The sequence below is a fragment of the Artemia franciscana genome, chromosome 1 (genome assembly GCF_032884065.1).
Source record: "Artemia franciscana chromosome 1, ASM3288406v1, whole genome shotgun sequence".
NCBI lineage: Eukaryota > Metazoa > Arthropoda > Branchiopoda > Anostraca > Artemiidae > Artemia > Artemia franciscana.
In genome coordinates this window covers 26,470,390-26,493,894 of record NC_088863.1, presented here as the reverse complement: position 1 = coordinate 26,493,894, position 23,505 = coordinate 26,470,390, and the positions used below count along the sequence as shown (strand labels likewise).

The window sequence follows — 23,505 nt, the reverse complement described above, 5'->3', positions numbered from 1 at the left end:
TACTATTGGGAAGAAGGCTATTTCTACCTCGATATCTCAAAAGACTAAGATTGTTAAGGGAAAAATTTTATGGAAAGTTAAGAGAGATGCTGATCTAAATCAAATGTATGCATCACAGTTGTCAAAAGGCGCATCACACAATTAATATAAGCCTTTTTGAAGGTTTAAGAGGGTTTTAGCCCCTCTCATAATTGTGGTGGCTCATATTTGTAAACCTTGATTAACATTGTAATCATCTTCGATTGTTGTTGATACTTTTATGACAAATAAAAAAACACTGTTTGAAATAAGATTGGTTTTTAAGTAAAGCACAAATAACAATCAGAGGTTGTAAAAAGTCAGCAGTTTTTTTTTTACTTTTGTTGGCTGTAATTTGTGCTAGTTTTACATTTCCTTTTATCGTTCACTTTATTTTCTCTTTTATTAAGGTTCGACCTATTGTAATGAATTTATATTTGCTTTTTCTGATGTTAATATCGATCTTTACTTCTTTTAAAACTTTTTTTTAAACTGCTCTTTAATTAATAAACATATATGAACAAGGGTAAGGTAACATAAATATATTTCCGAAAAATGACTACGAAAAGCCCAGATGGACAAAAATTGTGCTTGAGGTTCAAGAAAAACAAAAAAAAGCCTGCAAAAACATCGGTCAGGAAAAAAAATCAAAACGTCAAAAGCTTAAAATAAATGAAACCCACAGAAATTATAAAAGGGATAAACCAAGTAAAAACCAAAAACAATCCTATGACATAAGTCCTATGTCAGTCTTATGACTATAATTTACAAAACATAATTCACTTGAAAAACTGTTAATAGAAACTTTAAATTTTATGTATAAAATTAGACACTAAGACAATTTTAAGGTTTTTTAAGACAATTTTAAGGGAAAAGAGGAGTAGGGGTGGATTCACTTACTTATCATATCACCTTTGTATGTAATTAAATAAAAAACAAGTGTTTTTAGCTGAAAGTTAGGAGCAACATTAAACCTCAAAATGAGCTGAAATTATTTCGTATATGAAAGGGTTCTCCCCTCCTCAATATCTTGCTCTTCACGCTGAAGTATTTAGCACTTTTAAAAAAGCTTCCTATTTTAATTAAACGGCCCTTGTGGGGAATTTTAATCTAAGAATTAAGCTAGATAAGTATTGTGAGGTCAATTGTTTAAAGGTTCTCCTGGATATTTGATTTCTCTGAGCTTCATGCTGTCGGTCACAATTTCCCCGAGTCCCAACCCCCAAATTTCAGTTCTCGGAATATTATATATTTTGTATATATTTCAGACGGACTGTCTTTTTTGTTTTGTAGGGGTACTTAACATTTTTTTATTTATCCTTTTTATAGTAAAAGAAAAAATATATATCAAAATAAAAAACAAGAAGAAAATTGGAGAATTCTTTTCGTAAGTCGGTGGAAATCTAATTTGAATGAATATTTCGGCCGTATGTCCAAGGGCCGTCCTCAGAAAACATAAATATATAGAAGAAGAAAAACTTACAACAACATACTTTCAATAAGACTAAAATGATATTTGTTTTTTGTTTTAAACGGTCCAAGCATCTTGACTAAAGCGAAGTTCAACCAGTCCTGATAAATAAAGTGAGATGAAACGGGGTAATTCATTGAAATGAAAGAAAAATAATTAAAAACATGTTTTTAGTGCTAATCTTGCTTTTTTGGCAGATGACCTCAAAGGTCTATTTGTGACTGGTTTTTAATATCAACTGTTTGTTTTTTTTTAATGTTCGTAAGATCGGTTTTGATTAAACTTGTGTGTAGAGCATTTAGCATTTAGGATTCTTCAAACAGTTTTGTACATACGATTTTCAAATACATGGCTGCTTAAAGGAAAATCAAACGAAACAGCAGCAATATTAGAATTTAGAACTTTGGTGATATTATCTTTATGCTACTGTAGGCGTTTTTCTGAATTCTGGCGAGTTCTACCTCCGCAGTATTTGCCACAGTTGCATGGTATTTGATAGACCCCTTTCTTTGGCTGGTAACTGGGGTTTTATCTTTACCAGAATTTAGGAAATTTATTATTTTGAAATTATTGGGAAATACAACATAGAGATTATTTTGTGTGCAGACTTTTTTAAGATTTTTAGTGATATTTAGGATGTTTGGGAGGTAAATTATGTTTGAAGTCTTATCGGGATTCTCACATGGTAAGCTAACATTGATTTCATGGGAGTGTCTTTTCAGTCTACGGTTGATTGTATTATTAACAAATAAAATAGGATACCCATTTCCAAAAACTATGTCCCTGATAAAGTTTACTTCTGCTGTGATGTACAAATCTGTGATGTCTATGAAGAATCTGATGAAGAAACTGTGATGATAGGAGCATGTGATTTGAGGAATCTGTGATGTGAGAATCTGTGGGAAGTTGTGATGTGATGTAGGAATGTTGCGGAAAGCCCTTGGACATAGGGCCGAAATATTCATTCAAATTAGATTTCCACTTCCTTATGAAAAGAATTCCCTAGAATTCCCTATTCCCTATGAGTTCTTCGTGTTTTTGGTGGTTGTGATGGAAAGGCAGTGTGGTCTTTGTCGCTATTTAACGCCCAGCCAAAGATGAGTTTGAATTAAACCCTTACCCTTTAAATATTGAGCTTGACGCCCCTGATTGAACTATTACTTACTGTTTTGATAAGCTTCTTTAATATCTTGTAGTTCCAATTCGTCAGCGGGACACAAAATTTCAATCAGTACTGCTTCTTCAGTTCCACCTCCCTTCATTGCTTTATTCAACTCAGTAGCTAAATATTCAGGCAGAGGTGTCATCAAGGCCACAACTAGGTCTTCATAGTTCCCTGAAAGTTCTCCTTTCAGCTCTTTTACCAGTTCCTCAAAAATAAAAATAAAATAAGCAACGATACAGAAGCCATTCCGCTAGGTGGACTAGATATCAGACCCATTTCGAAAGCTCAGTACTTCTTGGGGTTTCTTTTTACAGGCAAAGAAAAATAAATTGTTCAATTGGAACTCGACTTAAAAATACTGTTTTCTTGCCTTTCATTGGTCAAAAAGCTTGCTGAAAACGCCTGATGAAAATCAAGTTTAATTCGTATAAGCAACCGAGTATGTTCAAAACCAAATCACTATTCAATTTAACCCAAGGTTGATAAGGAAAAGTCAGACTTGTTTTGGAATGTGGCAGCTTTTAGGCAGCACAATAGTGATGCCTTGGAAAAGAGCGATGTCCGAACAATGTATTTCTTTATTCATTTTTTTTAGACCAGGGACAATCGTACAGAAGGAGCTGACCTACAAACTTCACAAGGGTATCATTCTATTGAAAATCATAAGTTCTGGTGGCACTTTAATAGTCGAAAGTGATTGGAGGACAACCTGCCCCCCCCCATATCCATCATTTCTCCAAATACATCCTATCAAAGTTTTAAGATAGCCATTTTGTTGAGCGCAATAGAAAGGTCAGTAATTATATAGCTGAAGATGACGACCCCCTACCCCACTAAGTTGTTTTGTTTGTCTCTTTCTTATTCTTCTCTTTTACTTTTCTTTTCTTGTCTTGTCATATTTGTCTACCACCCATTATTGGATTTTGCCTGTTTCTTGTTTATTGTATTCCTTTCTGCTATTTGTTCCATTTTTCTGACTTCTGGTATTTTAATCACTTTTTTTTACGTTAGATGGTGAAAGGCACTGTACAAGTTTAGTTACTGAATAAAGTCATTCATAAATTCTTGTTATTGGGATTATGAAGGTACCTGGGGCAAGAGGCTAGGAAAGGGCTATTTGTCCTCTAGCCGATTTTAGCTCTAAAAAATTGCACTCTAGCTTTTAATTTCAAATAGAATAATCCCCACCCAAGTTCCTATGGCTACCCTTCATTACGAATTTGACACACAAAATAATGCAAGAGAGTCAAAACTACTTCGGTGACTGTGATAGAATGTTCCTATTCATTTTATAAGACATAATAGAACACGTTGCTCTTTACTATTTTAAAATTACTGAGGTTATTATGATAGAGTGTTTTCCTGATTTTATTTTTATTATTATAAAAAGTAACATGTGGTAAAGATTTTTCCAAGTTAACATTTCTGCAGGGACTCTGATAAAATGTTCCTCCTGATTATGAATTTTGTAGAGTTTTTTAACATAAAAAATTCAAATTTTCCAACTACAAGGTTAAGTCAAGCTTCTTTGTAAAGCGTTAATAGCAAACGAGAATAATTTTAAGGGCTACATCCTACTCTTTACCTTTTGCTATCTCTGTGCGTTTCAAGTTATAATCTCTCTCTTACTTCTATACTTAAACAAAAAAAAAAATTCTTTGTCACTTGAAAGTAAGGAGAAACATTGATACTTAGAACGAATACAAATAATTCCGGATATGAATGTGACTACCCCCTCCTTGGTCCCTTGCTCTTTACGCTAACGTTTTCAAGTTTGTTAAAAATTCTTCTCATTCATATTCGACGACCCTTGTGTTTGAGCAGACTTAAAGAAATGTAACAAAAAGTCAAACTTTAGCGTGAAGAGCGAGTGATTGAGGAGGGGCTAATTCCCTTTATATACAGAATGATTTCTACTTGTTGCAATTTTTAATGTTGCTCCTTAGTTTCAGTTGAAAAAAACTTGTTTATTATTATGATTTCTGACCTTTTCAAGTCATGCTTGGAAAACCCTATCTTTCCCCCACAGGTAAACCTTCTCTAGAAAATTCCCCAGAAACATTTCTCTTCATGGAAAATTCTCCCTGTGGCAAGTTGTCCAGCAGAAAATCCGCCCTTCCTCAAAAAATCCATATTTATCTCCAAATCAAATTCTATTTTTGAACAATGGGCAAATTCCGTTGATTACAACCCTGTCCCCAGAGACTATAGGGAGGTCAAATCATCCCCAAATGTACAGGTATTGGACCATTCAACTATGCTGAATCAATTAGATATCTCAAAATCTCGACCAGATGCCTTTGGGCGGAAAGGGGTCTAGGAGGGGGGCTAGTTGCCCTCCAATCTTTCTTAACACTAAAAAGCGCACTAGAACGTTTTACTTTCGTTCGAATGAGCCGTGTCCCGAGCTCCTTGGACCATTGATTTGTTATGATCACCCCTGAGAAATAAATAAGTGCGCGGCCGTGATCTTTCTTCTGGCAGAAGGTACAAAATTCCACATTTTGATGGATAGGAACTTGAAACCTCTTCAGTAAGAGCATATAACACATTGAATCTCATGGTATGATTTTCATTAAGATCAATGGACTCTATGGGGGGTGTTCCCACCGCTCCGAATATCAGGCAAATTTTTTAAGGCTTTTAGCTTTTGATGGATAGCATAAAACGTAATCTATTTTGTATATTAGGAACAAGCATAAAAAGCTAATTCTTGTGACGTATCTATTGTTGTCCAAATTCCGTTTTATTTTAGTTTCGGTTGCTATTAGGCCGTGTCTGTCCTTACTTACAGTTTGTTACCGCGAACTGTTTGAAAAAAGTAGTTTTTTTCACTTAATCAAAGGTTGAAGTTGCTCAAATTTCCTGTTAAGAAATTGATCCTCGAATTGATAAAAGTTGGTTGTATCTGAATAAAATGTGGCATAACCACTCATCTAAAAATCTTAAGTAAGGTAAGTACACAATACTTGTGGGGCTTATACTTTCTACTCTTATTAAGGATCATTTTTAATGTTATTTTGATAAAGGTTTTTTTTTATTCTTGTGGAGTGCAACAGAATTATGTTTTATGGTTTATAATGTGATCACAAACCTAAAAAACGTGAAAAATGGATGATGTGATTTTGCCAACTTGTATTTATGTGTCTGAAAGCCTTAGTATTAGTTTATTTTTCCAGTTTCAGACGTTAGCTTAACGGTACTGTCAAACATTGTACATCCAAATATTTGCCCGTCCTTATTAATTTTGCAGCGCAATGTCTCGAAAATATTTATTAAGCTCCTTAATTCAAAATCATTGCAAGATAATACCTGGATTATGTAACTATAAATTAGCATAAACAAAGGTGGTAGGGGACTGGGCCCATCCTCCCCAAAAGTATATAAATTTTTTTGGTTCTGTTTTCTTTTTAATTCAGTCCCCACCAGCACCACAGATTCGTAATTACATTGCTGGTGAAAAAATTTCACCAAATTTCACCAAAATACTGTAATTGCAAAAGTGTTGCTGAAAGTTTCTAGGCAGCCTCGAAAAATATGTTTTCTAATATAACCATCCTAAGATAAGGTCTCTGACAAAAGAATACACCCTCCGTAACCACTCCACTTTTGAGAAGACCTAGACAATACTCAATCTCAGCTGCCATCTATAAATCCACCAGCAGCCATTTTCCATGAGACGCGGTCTTGTGCCGCGGCTTTGACATGGTACATCCAGTTTCCGTCCCATGGCCAACCAAAGAGGCGGAAGCCTCGAAACATTTCTACGTCATTCTTCATTGACTACCAATCTCTCTTCTGGCCTCAAGACTGGACTATCTAGTCTTCAAGGGGCTTTACTTTAATGCTGTAATTCGAGATGGTCGACTGGTCCTTAGACAATACCACATCTTCAAAAACAAATATCTTTTTATGGTTCTCAAGACAGGATAATGTTGCTTACAACACTCAAAAATCTGAGTGACACTCAAAAGTCTCACCCCAGTCACCTTTTCTAACATTATTGCCTAAGCTACCAGAGACGCCGTAACATTGCTCAAAATACTAATATTTTGCATAATCATGAATGTTTTATGACGATTTAACTGTTCGATTGGCGTCTCTTCTCGTCAGTCCCTTTTCATTTCTTTACATGGGATTAGGACTGGCGATGAGGGGGCTAAAGAGCCCATCTAGTCGAGCTGTTAAACGGTATCTCAATTCTACGGTGAGAACCCAGTTTTTACTTTTGTTTTTTTTTTGTGTCAAGATGTTCTTTTCGATTTTCTTGGCAATATTAGTTCCTTTTTCAGTGAAAACTCCTGGCTTGGAATTATTAATCAATTTTTCTCTGGTTCCTGGACGTGGTCCTCAATTAAAAATTGAAGGCTAATGCGCTAATGTAAGAATTTATTTTTGAGGATCTAAATTTCGGTTACAGGCCTACCAATTTTCATCATCCTGGCACGTTCAGAAGCACCGAATTCGCCAAAGCACTGGAAATCCCCTCAACTCCCCCAAATAGAGTGGATCCGGTTTGGTAATATCAGTCACGTATCTCTGACTTGTGCTTTCTCTTTCCACCAAGTTTCATCCCGATCTCTCCACTCTAAGCGTTTTCCAAGATTTCCGGTTTCTGGTCGGGATTTAAATTAAGAGCTCTGAGACACAAGGTCTTTCTAAACATCAAGCTTCATTAAGATCCGCTAAAACTTTCGTAAGTTAAAAATACCTCATTTTTTCTAATCTAATTAGTCTAATCTAATCTACTAATCTAATTAATCCGAATAAACTGTCCTTCCATTCCCTCCAGATGGTTGAATCAGGAAGAGACTATTTCTAATTTGATCTGGTCCGGTCCCTGATACGCTTGCTAACTTTCAGCGATCGCTATACTAATCACGTATCTAGTTTTGGGTCTTCTTAATGTAAAAATTGGGGTGGTTCGGGATTCAAACCTGAGATCTCTCGCATCCCAAGTGAGAATCATACCCCTAGATTAGCTAGCCACACTTAAAAAGAACAATCATTTGTTTTATCGGCAAATAAAATTCTTCTCAACAATCTTGTTCGCTCGCTCACCCACCCCAGATGATTGGAAGACAATATTTCAAATTTAATCTGGTCTGGTCCCTGATACGCCTGTCAATTTCATCGTTCTAACTTACCTGGAATTGCCTGAACTAACAAAACCGGGACCGACAGTTAGACCGACAGACGGACGGACAGAAATTGCGATCGCCATATGTCACTTGGTAGTGACATATAACTGTATAAAATGTAGCATTTTCAATAATACTAAAAGTTTTAATGTTGCCTGGTCATAAAAAAGAGAAAACCGGAGTAATAGAAAAGTAGAAAAAAGAAAACGAGAATACTTCAGTATTAAGGAATAAAATAATAGCTTTTTCATCCACCTTTAAATCATGTGCAGAGGGAAAAGCTAGAATAATGTTTCAAACACATTTTTTGGCACTTTTTAAACGACAATCAGGTTGCTGCCATATTCTGAAATCGTGAAATGAAAGTGTCTCCCTCGTATGTCAGGCATCGAAGTAAAAATTCGAGGTATTTACAGTAAGCACAACGGAGTTTTAGTTTATCAACTTATGTGAAACACCAAGGTTGCCAACTGTCACTTTTTTTCCTACTCTTTTTTTTTCATTTCAAACATTTATTTTAATGACTACCTTAAGCGACTCTTTTACGGATCGGTAGTAGTAAAGTTCTAATATTCCAATTAAATAATCAAAACCTCAAATTAAATTACATTAGTCAAAGAATACAATTGAAAGTCAGTACGTTTGTTTGGAATCTGTACCTCACCCCAGCCGTCCAGTCGCTTTTGCGGTGTTTTCAACTAAGAAGAAAAAAAATCAAATTATGAAGTGGAAAATCAAATTATCAGCTGTCTTAGTAGCCTACACAAAATGTAAAAGTAACCATTGCTCTTGCAAATGGAAAATGGAGCATGCCACCTTTCTGCAGGAAGGTGAGGCCAAAACTACCAGCAAAACCCAACTTTTGCTATGTCTTGTTATTCTCAAACTAACGAAATTATGCTAACACATTTTGCACCAGCCAGAAACATACCCAGAAATTTTTTATGGATACAGCCCATAGATCAGAAGTAAGGTAAATTATGAAAATATGGTTTCAGCGACAATGACCTCTGAAAAATGGTAAGCTGATAGCTTAGTATCAACTGAGAGTTTTGTAGGGTCAATACAAACAAATAAAATATCTTTGTAGGGATATTAGGAGGGTTTAAAGGCTCGTTTCTGCTTTTGGAATGAATGTCTTTTAAGAGCTGTTTAAACTACTCTATAACTTATATAATGTTGACACTTTACAAGTCTTTTTAAAAGTCGCAAGAAGGGATTAAATTTTTTGTACGTGATGTTGTCGAATATGTTGCCAACTGTTTAAAGAGACAAGACGATCCAAAATTATACCAGAATTTTGTTGGGTGAAAAACCGTAAGTTGCTGTAGACCGAAAGTACACGATTGATTTGCCTAAAAGTATTGAAAGAACGAATCTCGGAACAGTGGAACCCAGCAGGGGTCGGGGGAGGGACTTATTTTTTATGAACCACAGAAGGTGACTTGGCTAGATATCAAAGAGTAAACGAAATGGCTCTAAAAATTCTTTACTTCATGCGTGACCATTCAATGAGATTTAGTTTGTTATATCTTTCGTTTGTCTTACACAAGGTCAACATACTAAACAAAGAGTTTCAGGCAGTTGAAAACAAGGATCCGAAGGCTTGTTGGGAGTTTGTCACAAATTTACTTGACATTCCTTAAATGTTTTGTTACACAAGAAGACATAAATCGCCCACAAGATCCATTCAAAATTTAGCTAACTCCAGCTCATTTTCTTGTGCTTGATTGTATAACATTGAGGCAAGTATACTGGGCCACACGAGAAGTCCACAAAACAGCAACTTATTGAAAGTTTCACAGGCTTAACGCATCTTTGTAAGCTGTCCTAATTTTCTCGTAGAAAATAAGCTAAAAAGCAAGCAAGTGGACTGACCAAAATGATCGTTTAGGACCATTGTTTCGATACGATCATCCCTAGGGAAAAAACAAAAAGAAACAAACAAATAAACACGCATCTCTAATCTTTCCTCTGGAAATAGTCCAAAACTTCATATTTTTGTAGATGGGAGCTTGAAACCTCTACAGTAAAGTTCTTTGATATGTGTAATCTGATGGTGCAATTTTCATTAAGAATCCTTACTATTTTTAGGGAGGGGTTTCTTCCTTTCTCTGAGATATGACAAATTATCTCAGACTCGTAGCTTTTGATGGGCAATGTTAACTTAATGAATTTTGGCATATTTGGTATCAGCATAAGAAGCGAATCCTTTTGATGCATATATTGTTATCCAAATTTCGTTTTTTAGAGTTTCAGTTACTATTTGGCCAAATTTCTCCTTCAATATCACCAACTGTTTAATAAATTAAAGGACGAAGGGTGTATTAGTAAGGAAGCAGACATAATATGTATTGAAAGAAAAAGTCGCGTGAGTAAAACAAAAGAGCGTCGTTCTTTTTATGGCTTTATGTGCTTGCTTGTGTGCATACCATCTCCTCAAGACTATAGCACTAATTTTATACAGAATCAAGGGCTAAAAAGCTTTTTTGTTTATTTTTCTTAACTATTCGTGATAATAAAAATCATTTAATCTTTTTTGGAAAATCACTAAACGAAGCAACAGCACTAGACAAGAAAATAAGTCATAGCAACTCGCCATCCCAGAAAAAAAATTTAGACCACTAGCCCCCTTCCCCAAACAAAAAGTTTATGGGTATATCTATTATCAATACCAGGAATGTGTATGACATGTTAGGAATTTTAACGCTTCTTTTTCGATATGTTTGCATTAAAGTAAGTGGCTACTACGAAAGAGTAATCCCCTTTTCTAGAATGAAATTTTATGTACTAGCCCTTCCCCTAATCTAGAAACAAAAGTCTATGTGTATATTTTCCATAGATATTGATAATTTGTACTAATCCTCAAAGCAATTTACGAAGATAGTTACCTTTCCGAATAGACTTTTATAGGTGGCTGCAATCATTACTCTTTGGGAATTCGACCTTGAAGACAATATTGAAGTGATGGACTTTTCATCGCATCCAAACCCTTTCATCGCTTTCTTTAACTTTTCACAGTCTTCTGTTGCATTGAAATTAGACTTGGGTTTAACTGTAGGCCTCTGAAAAATAAAAATTTATTACAAGGCCTTCTGTTGAATGACATGTGGTTTTTTTTATTGATAATCAAAACAATGCATTTATTCTACTTTGATTATTGTTTAACAACATGGTGACACGAATTTTATAATTTGTGTAAACATAGTTTATTTACGCTTTTCAACAATATAGATCTGACGCATGTTTACATCCCATTGCCAGTGGTGAACTGGTATCAAATGCAAAATAGATGTCGGTACCATACCGATCCTACGGGAAGTAATTACTCGTATCTCTTAGTCCCAGCTTATTATCTCTGACCACTTTCATCATAGGACAACCCATCTATAGTAGTGACTAATTTTCTTTAACCTTTATCTTACTGCTTTGACAACTGCTATGACAACTCAATAAGACTGTAGGGTAGTATACACCGCATATTCTTAGTACCAGCCTGTGACCTCTGTATGCATCCATCATAAAGTGGTGACTAATTATAAAACAGTAAAAACAAAAAATGAAGTAATTCTAATAGCAATATTCCAGCCAAATCAATCGGTATATATGCCCACCCAGTCAGTGAAATTCATTCCACGCCTTGGGATCCTTTGGGATCCTTTAGGATCTTTTGGTCTTAAATTCTTAAGAATGAGCAAGTTATTGGAAAAATCAGCTTTGCTTCAAAAGGAACAAATAGGCATTTTTGAAATAAAAACCTTCCCGAAAAGAACTTTATCAAAAAAAAATTAAAGAGCTATACTAAACTTCAGATCAGCAGAGATAAATTCCTATAATAATTCAAACTCAAAATGAAGAAAAACTTCTATTAAAGAAAACATGAAACCCAAAACGTCCCGAAATTAAATAAACAGTCATAGCAAACAGGCATAAAATATAGATGAAAAAATAAATCTTGATGAATAAAACGAGTTTGATTTAATTTGAATATTCAAATCAAATTCAAATGAAGAAAAATAACTACAAACAAGAGTCTGATTATTACCCCCCCCCCCCTCACACTCCATTATGGGTTTAAGTCTATTTGGTTTAAAACTATACATTACGAACAGTACTCGAAAAGAACTACAAAGAAAATATTTGTAATATAATTAGTATTCGGTAAAGCACAAATGACGCAGTTTTTAAGACTTTTACAGTTTTGAGAGGGAGCAGTATCCGAACTCTTGCTTGTAGTGATCTTGTTTGTTTCAAGTTTAATTTGCATGTTCAATTTTTCATTTTGAAGATTTAACTCATTTTAAGGTTTTACTCATTTTAAGTTTTTTTCCATCTAAATAAATGCCTGATGTATGTCTTTTGGATATGATTGTTTACTTAATTTCTTTTCGTTTTTGAGTTTCATTTATTCTTAAATAGTAATTTCTGGTCGCTTTGAATTCGAATTATTGCAGAAATTTCTTTTTGCTGGTATAAAGTTAATATGGCTATTTACTTTTCTTTGAAAAACTTCTTTTTCTGAACTTTTTTAATCAGTTTGTGCAATATTGAAAATTCCACCCGAGTGTTTGGTTTTCTATGGGTATCATTTTTCGTTCAATTCCTAATAAGGTCCAAAAGACCTTAAAAAATCCTTTATATTCATATTTAACGCACTATATCGAACTATAAAGATGGGTAATAGCCCCCTACGTTATGACTCAAAAGCTTTTTATTCCTTTTTATAGGTTCAATATTTTTCTCAAAAGAACCAACCAATTATTTAAAAAGCAGAGTTGTGTATTTTTCAAAAATTGTATTTTCTTGCCCGTGTACATTTTGTCGCTAAGATCGAACCCCAGGTAAGTCAACCCGGGTTTAAAAGATGTAATGTTCTTTTCAAGAAATAAGGAATGATGTGATATGGTTGCGAAATTACGTCAATATAAACAAATTGAATAAAAGCACTCTTTTTAAAACAGAACATAGGAAAATAAATTATCTTTTTCTCTTTGGTTTTACTGAGAAGACTGTGTCTTGTTCAAAGATATTTTACACCTTATCTCACTTTCGACGAGTTACCCCCTTTCCACCACCGTATAAACATCTTCGTGCCACTTAGATCCATCAATTGTGGAAGAATTCCACCAATCTTGGCACAATCCTCTTAACACTTAATACAGCTTCGCCACCCTTGGCTGGCTCCTCCTGGTGGCCGTGATTTCTGAAAGTGGGTAGCCTTCGCTTATTCTTTCCTATTTGTACACCCAGTGTCCTTGCATAAGCCCAAATGGGTTGCTAGAATGTTCTATTTATTTTTTCGTAATAAAATCTTAAACCAGTAGATAATTAAGGATAGTTTCGGTGAAGAAAATTTTGGATATAAAAACGGTGTCTGGCGTACCCCTTCCCCCATGGTATTCAAACCCTGTATAACCCGATTCATGCAAGGAATTAATCTTTGTGTATCTCTTTAATTTAGTTTTCTAAAACAAAATTTCAAAAGGTGCAGGTATTTTTTAATCTGGGGGTCAATAAGAGGTGCATTACCTGGCAAGTGCAGAGGGTGGAAGATCTTGTTTTAATTCTAGGCTGCTTAAAATGAATAGCATGCGGTTTAACAAATGACAAAAATGGAATAAACTCAAAATGAGACATAATTTGTGCTTTACCGAAAACAAATAAAAGCATACCTGCAGTGAGCCCTACTCATGTTAATTTCTGACCGTTTTGAATTTGACGCGGTTATTTATTGTAGTTTCTGTTCGTTAGTAGCATAGTATTAATATCTCCCATGAATATATCCTTATTTGACCATCAAAGCTAGCCTGTAACAAAAACAGCTCACCTTATTTGTACACTATAGGTTGCCTATACTAAAGACTCTATGCCTGAGGCTTGTCCTAGTTAAATGTCAGCTTACCGAGTTTGAACAACAAGAATTTTGGAAGTGGTTCAGTAACATATTTTTTGTATATACTGGTTATTTATAAGGCAACAGTATCAGTTTTGAAACAGCTTCAAACTGAGCAAGCGATTTTCAAATGTAAGTAATTAAAATTTATATATGACTTAACTGTTTTATTTTTCCTTTAGGTAATATATAAAGTCCAATTTTTTCATAGATTAAATTTACACTTAAATAAATTACTTTATCCAATGTGTTTGACACTAATGCAGGAATTGAACTCAATAAATGTTTGAATACTAAAATAGTTTGCTGAGCTTTGTACTTATATATCTAGTTGTCAATATGAAGATCTTTGATATGTTAAAGCGGGGTGGATATTCGTAACAGTTATCTTTTGGGCTAGTTTCAATAATCAATTATTTTGAAAAGACTTCGGTATGAAAAGACTGATGATAGCAAAAATTTTCTTATAAATTTTTAACCACTGGGATTACAAAAATTCAAAAATCTTAAAAAGAAAACTAAAAGACCGAAATTTAGTAGAAATCGTTGTTAGAAATTGGATGCCATGCGCCACACGCTGTACCCTTATGGTTGGCACGCTTGATACACTTAGGCTACGGTTATTATAGTCACCAAAAGCTTGGGACACTCCTTAAAATGCTTGACACAGCTCTGCCAAACTTGGTAAACCTAGCAGTCTAGTTGTTTGAATAGAGGGTCACGCAATTATCCGTGGCTTTCTAGATTTGCCTCAGTATTGAAAAAGAGTTCAGTGTGTCAACATTGAGGAGATTATTCTTAGTAAAGGATGCTTTTATTCTATTGGATATTGAAGGTTCTAATAATGGCTGAATAAAATCCAGAGTGTCTGATGCTCCAGTGGAATTACAAAGGGCTGCTGGCTATCCATAGAATGACACGAGATATTTGCGCAATATTTAATATAATTAAGCGAATTCAAGTCTGAAGAAAAAGTCTTGCAGCAAAATTAAATATGATGCACATACAAAGATTACAAGAGGATTAAATGTATTAGTGAAATATATTGAAGAAAACAATTTAAATCAATCTATATAGAAGGATTAAGTTTGCTACTAGCAAGATCTATTGTTAGTCTATAATCGGTAGTGAAGGATTCAGGATTAAAAATGACTAGATTTTAGAAACAAAACATCATACGGTACCTTGTGAATTTGAGAAAATTTTTGATTCTAGATAATGCTTTTCTAGAGTTATCTCTTCAAAGGAACATATTATCTCAAAAAATTCTTAGAGATACAATGAGAAATGATTCACCGTCTTTGGACTATTGTTTGAAACTTTTACGTCATGGCCCAGATGCATTTACTCAATTTATTTACATACTAAATAAAACAAAGAAAATGATATCGTTATTTTGATTTTTGCAAAGCAACAACAAATAAGTCAAAAAAATTGTGACATCACACTATTACTCCTAGAAGACATTCATTTTTCCCAGTCAGTTTCTTTTTGGAAGTGAGACAGTCATCATCCGAAAACATTTTACACATGTCCATTATGATTGTATACACTGATTGGCTGGTCATCCTCTGAGAATAATAATCTTGTTGATGAATATAAGGAAAGGTGTAGATTATGCAACCCATGTAAATTGCGCAGAGGATACGCAATTCAAATTGGGTATATTCATAAAACAAAATACTTTATTTCCCTACGCATCATCTGTCGAGACATCCAGTGCTGGTATAAAAAATTTTCCCCTCTTACGTGCTCTTCAACGAAAAACCACTCATGAACACATTCACCTCTACAGCATAAAGCACCTTCAATATATTCCAGTCAACACGCCGTATTTGGAACTCTGTCAGTTAATATTAAGAAGTGAATTAGGCGATCCTCTAGCAGTAACGAAGGGTTTGGATGTGATAACATATCATTTTTGACCTCTTCAGTGAGATGGCTAATAGAAAAATACTTTTGTTTGTCCTAATATTTATTTCTATATGGCTACTCTTGGACCATGACGACATTTGGGTTATGGAATGGTCTATTACAAGGGCCTTCTCGGCAATTGGTTTACTAAGTTGTTTCACTCTGCAGTACCCCTGGCAATAAAATATATTGCACCGGTTGCCGTAGATTTTGCTTCCTCTACACTACATGATTGGGGCTCTGGGAAGGATTTTGAGAAAGTATTTCACAAAACCTCAGGTTCAGCGCAAGATCTTTCGGTGAGCGCTTGAAAATCACGACAAAGCGTAAAAGGTCCAAAAAGGGCGAGAAACATGTTAACAACCATCAGTCTCAACTCAGGCAGGAAGCACAAAATATTCGTCTCCTCAAAGAAGAAACCAAAAGTAAAAATAGTTAAGTCAAAAAAGAATCTCTTTTTCTAAGAATTGCATATCTACCTAATAAAGAATCTCATACTTCAGTCAACTCATCTCTAAATCTTTTCAATACAGAAAATGATGATGTGAGTATAAAACATGATTACTATGAACAATTTTAGAAACAACAACCGCTCTCTGAAAACGTAAATGTTCATATTTATTCTAGTGTTGTTTATTTCATAGATTTGACTTCTATATATATAAATTACCATGTCACTGTCAAAAAATCTAACAATGAAAAACCAAGTGCAGTCAAATGGTTATCCTATGAAAATTGTACATTAAACAATTTGTTTAGACAAATAAGTATCTATAAGAATGGAACATAGGAGAGCAGAAGCAACAATCTTTGAAATTAAGCAAGTTATAGACAATCCATGTTAATGACTCCAACGTCGTATAAAATTTTTTAGAGGTATGGCTATTGGATATATATATATATATATATATATATATATATATATATATATATATATATATATATATAAGGCAGCCACTGACACTACCATAATACTTCGAGATGCGACAGCTAAAGATATACACTTGGCTGGGAAAGTAAATGATGAGATATTTAGTATACCTCAATGGTCGCCACAAAAAGTTAAGATTAGTATAAAGCTACAACTTGCACTGTTCAATTTTATTCCTCGAAATGTAGTTGGTACTGTACCCGATTTGACTGTCTCTCTAACCTCGGAGATACTTCGAGTACAATAACAACAAGTTATAAGCTATGTTGCTTTGGCAATTGAGAACTTAAGAGCCGGGGGAAATAATATCTAATTGCCCGTTCCTCATACAATCACGAATCAACGACATATTTCTACGGTACACTTATCTACACCTATTTGTCATTTATTAATAAGGATATTCGTTCAAAAGTTGCTTTATGTAAAAAGTGTCAGTGCGATTGGATAATGGACAAATTATCCACGTAAATTTGAAATGTTGGGACTTTCACCTCTCTTATGTTAAGTAAATGGAATTCCACTCTCCAATTTATGCTGATAAATCCTACGGGACCTCATATGAATTGACAATGCATTCCCTAGATCAAGACTCGCAATTATTTGAAAATGGTATAACCTTAAATGTTTGCAAAAACCCATGGTGTTATTGTATTGGATTTGTCCAGTACTCAAGATATGACTATTGTCCGAACAGGCACAGTACGTTTAAGGTTTAACTCTGCTAAACCATTAGAGGAGAATATTGCAATATTCTCATTAAATCTATTTGAAACCTATTGGGTTTCTAATTGAAACCTAATTACCCCTGATAGCCGTGTTATATTAAACTTGGCACCATGAACACAAATCAAATAGTCAATGTATTCAATTCGGATCCCTATATATCAAAATTCAAAATTCTTTTCTATACCATCGGGCCTTCTCGACCATATTCAAAGCGTTTACAATATCCTTATCACTGTTAATAGTAGCCCATCAACTGTAAAGACGCCGCATAGGCTATGCATCTTTCAAACAGCGAAGTATAGCAAACTTTTTGATCCTCTCGGCCTACCGTATACTTTCTAGGTGCCTCATATTAAAAACTTTCTTGAGAAAAGTGGAAAATCAATTATTCAAAATTTGAAGCATGTACAAGATTTATCAACAAAGAGTTGTGGTTTTCATGCAATATTATATTTTATTTTTTGATGCCGTGGATATAATTACTGTGAATTTCTTAGTATTTGTAGTGATAGTCCTTGATTTTCTACTTGATAATACTCTTTTCTACTTGTATAATATAAATATCCGGGGCGTAAGAGTGAAATGGTTTGAAAATGCTTGTGAATTCACTTATAAATAAAAGTTCTTATATTCAAAACTCTGTGTCCGTTATATTTCTTCCACTATGTATAGGAAACCATCGTTAACGTAAGTGGCGGCAGCTCGTCAGGATTTAACTTGTATTCCATCTTGGTATGCAAAATCAGAGTCACATTTTGTACAATATAATGTAACTATTTTTATTATACCTCTTCGTAAAGTCAATAATACTATTCTGATTAACATTATAAAATTCACGTTTTTCAATTTGCTTATTTGAAGCAATCTCGTACACAAATTTCTAATACGAAGAATCACTTTCTCTAAAAGCCAAATAAAAGTCAGTAGATTTATAATCAGTGTAGCTGGTATCCTCGCAGCAAAGACGTAAGAACCAGACTCCTTTATTAACTCAGCGATAGTAGCTGGTTTTTTCACAACAAAGACGTAAAAACGAGACTCCTTTATTATATCAGCGACCAGGTATTTCTTCCCAAAACAATTAAAAACCCCAAAGAAACCAGTTCCTTAACAAAAAACTGAAATCACGTTTAATTTTTTTTACTATCTTGCCAGGGTAAGTATTTTTCCCATTCATCACGTTTCTCATACTCGCAATTAGAACATTGCATACCTCTATTATAAGAATCACAAATATTTTCAAGTTAGGAATTACAGTCTTTATTTTGCACTGCGTATCCTTTGTGCAATTTATATTGGTTGCATAATCTACACTTCTGCTTATAGAAATCAGCAAAAGTTTAGTTCTCACAGGATGACCAGCTGCTCAATGTAAACAAGCCTAATGGACATGTGTAAAAGATTTTTCTATATAGACTGTGTCACTTCAAAAACAAAGTGACTGGGGAAAATGAATGGTTGCTAGGAGTAAGTCAGTGACGTCAATAAACCTATTCAACATATTTGTTATTGCTTTACAAGATGGCCGTCTATGTGGTGGTTAAAAGCAAAATCACAATACGAGTTTTTTATTTCAATTAGTATGTCAATAAATTGAGTAAATGTATCTGGGCCACGACGTAAGAGTTTCATGTAATAGTCCAAAAGACGATGCATTATTTCTCATTACATCTATCAGCATTCTTTGAGAAAATATTTTCCTTGGAAGATACAACGATAGAAAATCATCATCTAGAATCAAATATTTTTCTGCAGTCCCTAAATTCCGTATGATTTTTGGTTTCCCAAATCTAGTCATTTTTAATCCTGACACCATCACTACCAATTATAAACTAACAACAGATTTCGCTAGTAACTAAATTACTCCTTTTTTATAGATTGATTCAGATCGTTGTCATCAATATTTTTCAATAATGCATTTAATCCGTCTTGTAATATTTGTCTGTGCATTATATTCACTTTTGATGTAAAGAATGACTGTTCCTCCGATTTGAATTTGCTTAAGGATATTACATATCATGCAAAAATCTCGTCACATTCTAGGATTAGCCGAAGCCCATTGTAATTTCTACTGCAGGAATAGTCACTCTAGGCTTTATTTTGCCATTGTTAGCACCTTCAATATCGAATAGAGTAAAAGCATCCATTAATAATGAATAATACCCTCGATTTTGACACATTGAACTCTTTTTCAATACTTTAACAAATCTAGAAAGTCATGCATGATTGTGTGACCCTCAACTTCAATTACTTAACAGACACCTACGTCTCTTAGAAAACACTCTCTATTATGTCACTACTGTAATTCTCTTTGTGGTAATTTTTGCTTGTTTTGAGTTTGACCTGAATATTAATTGTAACTAATGTTCGTTCTGGCCTTTGGTAGTGATTTGTGGCAGTCTTATGCTTGGTATATGACTTGACTTTATTTCTGATTGTCTTTTGTTTAATGTAATTCGTCTTTACCAAAGATGAGCAGAAATAAAAGTGAAATTATTTTTAAGTATGAAACTATTAAGGCTATAAATCAATCAATAAAATCAAACCAATCAATCAATAAATCAAAACCAAAATGAGCATAAATTACAAAAAAAACAACCAAGTCAAAGTAAAAACAAGCAAATACTACCTAAAAGAGGAGGAAAGATATCACCCCCTGGGCCTTCTAAAGACCAAAACATAATTTTCACTTTACCAAAAACAATTTTATTTTGAGCTATGTGTATTTATTCCTAGTAGCCTCAAAAAAAATTCATCGAAAAAATCAAAAAATTCAAGATCACTGAAAAAAAACTATGAATGTGGTTTGACAGTTCAGTATATAATTATATTCATTTCTGAAGTTTTTGGTAATTTCAAATTTATAAAAGCTACAAAAGAAGAAAGTTTCAAACAATATTTTGTTTTCAATAAAGTGAAAATTGTGATCTGGATTTTAGAACGAACAGGGGTGTTGACCCAACTCCTCTTTTTGGTAGTTTTTGCTGGCTTTGGGTTCGACCTGAATATTTATTGTAATTACTGTTCGTTTTGGACTTCATGTCCTTATGGATAGTGGTTTATGCTAGTTTAATGCTCGGAATGTGATTTAAATTTATTTTTTACCGTCTTTTGTTAAATATAATTCTTTACTTTTCTTTGAAAACCTTTTTTTGTTTATTTTTAATACTTCTAATTAATTTAATTTCATTTTTATTTTATATAGACCTTTTTAAATCTTGAATCCTTATATCCTTAAAATCATAAATCCTGTTATATTTTCTATAAGAATCTGGCTTTGGCTTACTATTGATATTTTCGACAAGATTTTGCAAATGTTTCAACAATAGTTGCATTATAAAGCTTTGTGTTGATGGGTACAAGAAAAATTTTCGTAGTAGTAGCAGTTTAGTAGTAGTAGTAGCAATAGCGGTAGTTGTTACAGTTGCAATTTCAGTAACAGCATTTACAAGTAGTCAGAGTTGCAGTATTATCTGTTGCAAATAGTCACAGTTGTAGTTAGTCACAGTCGCTTGTAGCCGCAATTCCGATTAGCCGTAGCGACAATCACAAGCAGTGGCAATTTCAATAGTCACAGTCAACGTGTCACACATTCACAGCCACTTTCACAATTAGTTGCAGTCGCAGTCGTAAGAAGCTGCAGAAGGGAGGAGTGCAGACAAAGTTGCTCTTGGTCGTATTCACAGTTCCAAGTAGTTACAGTCGCAGTCATAATTAGTTGGAGCTACAGTCACAGTTGTAGCAAATGCAGTTTTAAAAGTAGTAGTCGCAACTAGTCACAGTTACCGTTAAAAGAATTCACAGTCGCTTGTAGCCAGAGTCGCAATTCCAATTAACCGTAACAACAGTCGCAAGCAGTTGCAGTTGCAAATAGTCACATTCAATGTCTCAAACATTCGTAGCCACTTTCAACATTAGTGGCAGTTGTAGTCATAACTAGCTGCAGAAGTGGATAGCAATTGCACTTAAAGTTGCATGTAGTCACAATCAAAGTTACAAGTGGTCACAATCGTAGCCATAAGTAGTTGGAGGTACAGTCGCCGTAGTAGCATTTGTAAGTAGTCGCAGTTGCCGTTAAAAGTAGTCACCGTCTTTTAGGCACCGTCACAATTTCAATTAGCCGTAGTGACAATTACAAGTAGTTGCAGTTTCAAATAGTCACAATGAATGTGTCAAATATTCACATACACCTTCAAAATTAGTTGCAGTCTTAGTCGCGGGTAGCTACAGATGCGAGATGTAATGTCAGTCAAAGTTGCACGTAGTCGCAATCGCAGTTTAAAGTAGTCACCGTCGCAGTAACAAGTAGCTGAAGTTAGGGTTGCAAGTTGTCGGAGTCACAATTACAAATATTCTTAGTAGCAAAGAGTCACAAATGCAAAGAGTCAATGTCGTAAATAGTCACATTACCAGTAGTACTAGTAGTAGTAGTATATAGTAGAAGTAACAGTATTAGCTGTGGTTCTGTTTAATATCTTTATTTAGTACCATTTCTGAGATATTACTAATACGCCTTTTTGACAGCTTGCATATAGCGCGTTTTGATTTTACACAGAAAATACCCTAACATCCCCAGAAAAGATCACCTCGATGCCCTCAACCACTCTGGTACGTTCCACCTACTCCTTTTTTGCATCCATATTTATTCAAATATTCCCCACAGCATGCCCTGAAAGTTTTAACTTAATAGCTGAATCAATTCCAAAGAAATTGCAAATATGCCCTTATGACAAACTTAGATGAACATAGCATCCTTTTATTTATTGAACATGTCCAATAACAGGCGCTGAAAGGTCCAACGAAACAGCCCTAGCTGTTCCTGGCATATTACACATACACCCTTTAGAAAATCTGGAAAAAAGTAATATATCTTTGTTTAGTTTTATACACACCCCCTCACCTTTCTGAGACAAATAAAACTTTATATGTTATTTTGCTCCTGAGACATTGTGTTTATACCGTTTTGACAACCTGTATGTACTTAAATCTTTTTTATTTAATTCAACAGAAACAGCAGCAGTAGTAGTGGTAGTAGCAATAGTGGTAGCCCTGAAAGTTTAAAATTAATTCCCTCACACATTCTTGAAGTATGGCTGATGTGTCCTTTTGACAACCATCACGCAAAAATTGCCTCTTAGAATAGTGTTATAGCAACATAAGCTTTCCTGTAAGTTTCTCCTTTATACCTTATTTCAGTCGTAAGATATCCTGCCTTTTCAATATTGACAACCTGGATGCACTGGATGCACAACCTGGATACTTCAATAGTAACAATAGTAGTACTAGAAATAGTAGGAAAAGTGGTGGTAATATTAGTAACCCGAAAAATTTTAGCTTAATACCCTAAGACATTGCTGGGATATTGCTGATTCACGCCTTTCCTAACCTGCATGTGCATTGTGTGTTTTGATTCAATCCTACAACCCCTCATAATGCCCTGTAAGCTTCAAATTAGTGCAGTAGGCCGTTCCTAAATATTACTGACATGCCCTCTTGACAAAGTACATGCACGTAGAGTATTTTAATTAAGTTCAACACCGTCCTCGCCACCCCCTGAAAGATTTACTTTTATACCCTTAGAATTAGCAATAATAGTAATCGCAATACCAGCAGCAGTTGCCGAAGATTAATGGTATTAGTAGTATTAGTATTAGTATAAATGTTAGCAGTAGTAGTATTAATATAGTGCCTTTTTCGGTATTCTCAAAGTTTCAACTCAATACTCTAGAACGTTTCTGAAACATTGCTGATACGCTCTTTTGATAAGGTGTTTGTATTTAGTCCCAAACCCCCAATAATCCCGGTAAATTTTACCTCAGCACCATTAGCCTTAGCAATAGCAGTGATATTAGTAGCATCAGTAGTATCGTAGCAGTAGTTTACTACAACTAGTAGCAGTGGTATGCAATCGTGCCTTTTCATTAATTCAACGTCTCCCTTAACATATCCTAGGAGTTTTAACTGAATACTCTAAGCTGTTCCTGAGATATTATTAATCTCAACCTGCTTACACATAACTTGTTTTGATTCAATAACGACCTTAATATCCTCACCCTTAGTAGTAGTAGTAGTGGTGGTAATACTACCACTCCTTCCGTACGAAGTGCCTCGGTGAAAAAAATAATATATAAAGCCCATTTCACTCTTTACTCAAGCAGCACCATTGCGTTGCCTATGATTAAATAAAACAAAGAGATTGTTTTAGTAAAGACTTAACAATCTAACTAATTGGAACTGCTGTTTCAC

The 23,505-nt window shown here is 34.4% G+C and overlaps 1 protein-coding gene across 1 annotated transcript in view; it reads right to left on the bottom strand.

Moving 5' to 3' along the window:
• LOC136027592 (annexin A13-like) overlaps positions 1-23,505 on the bottom strand; it is a 65,176-nt gene that overhangs the window by 29,842 nt on the left and 11,829 nt on the right. The window contains exons 3-4 of the mRNA XM_065704987.1: positions 10,687-10,860; positions 2,655-2,859 (exon numbers count right to left, since the gene is read on the bottom strand). Coding sequence (XP_065561059.1) covers positions 2,655-2,859; positions 10,687-10,860 — 379 coding nt within the window. The remainder of the gene's footprint in view (positions 1-2,654; positions 2,860-10,686; positions 10,861-23,505) is intronic.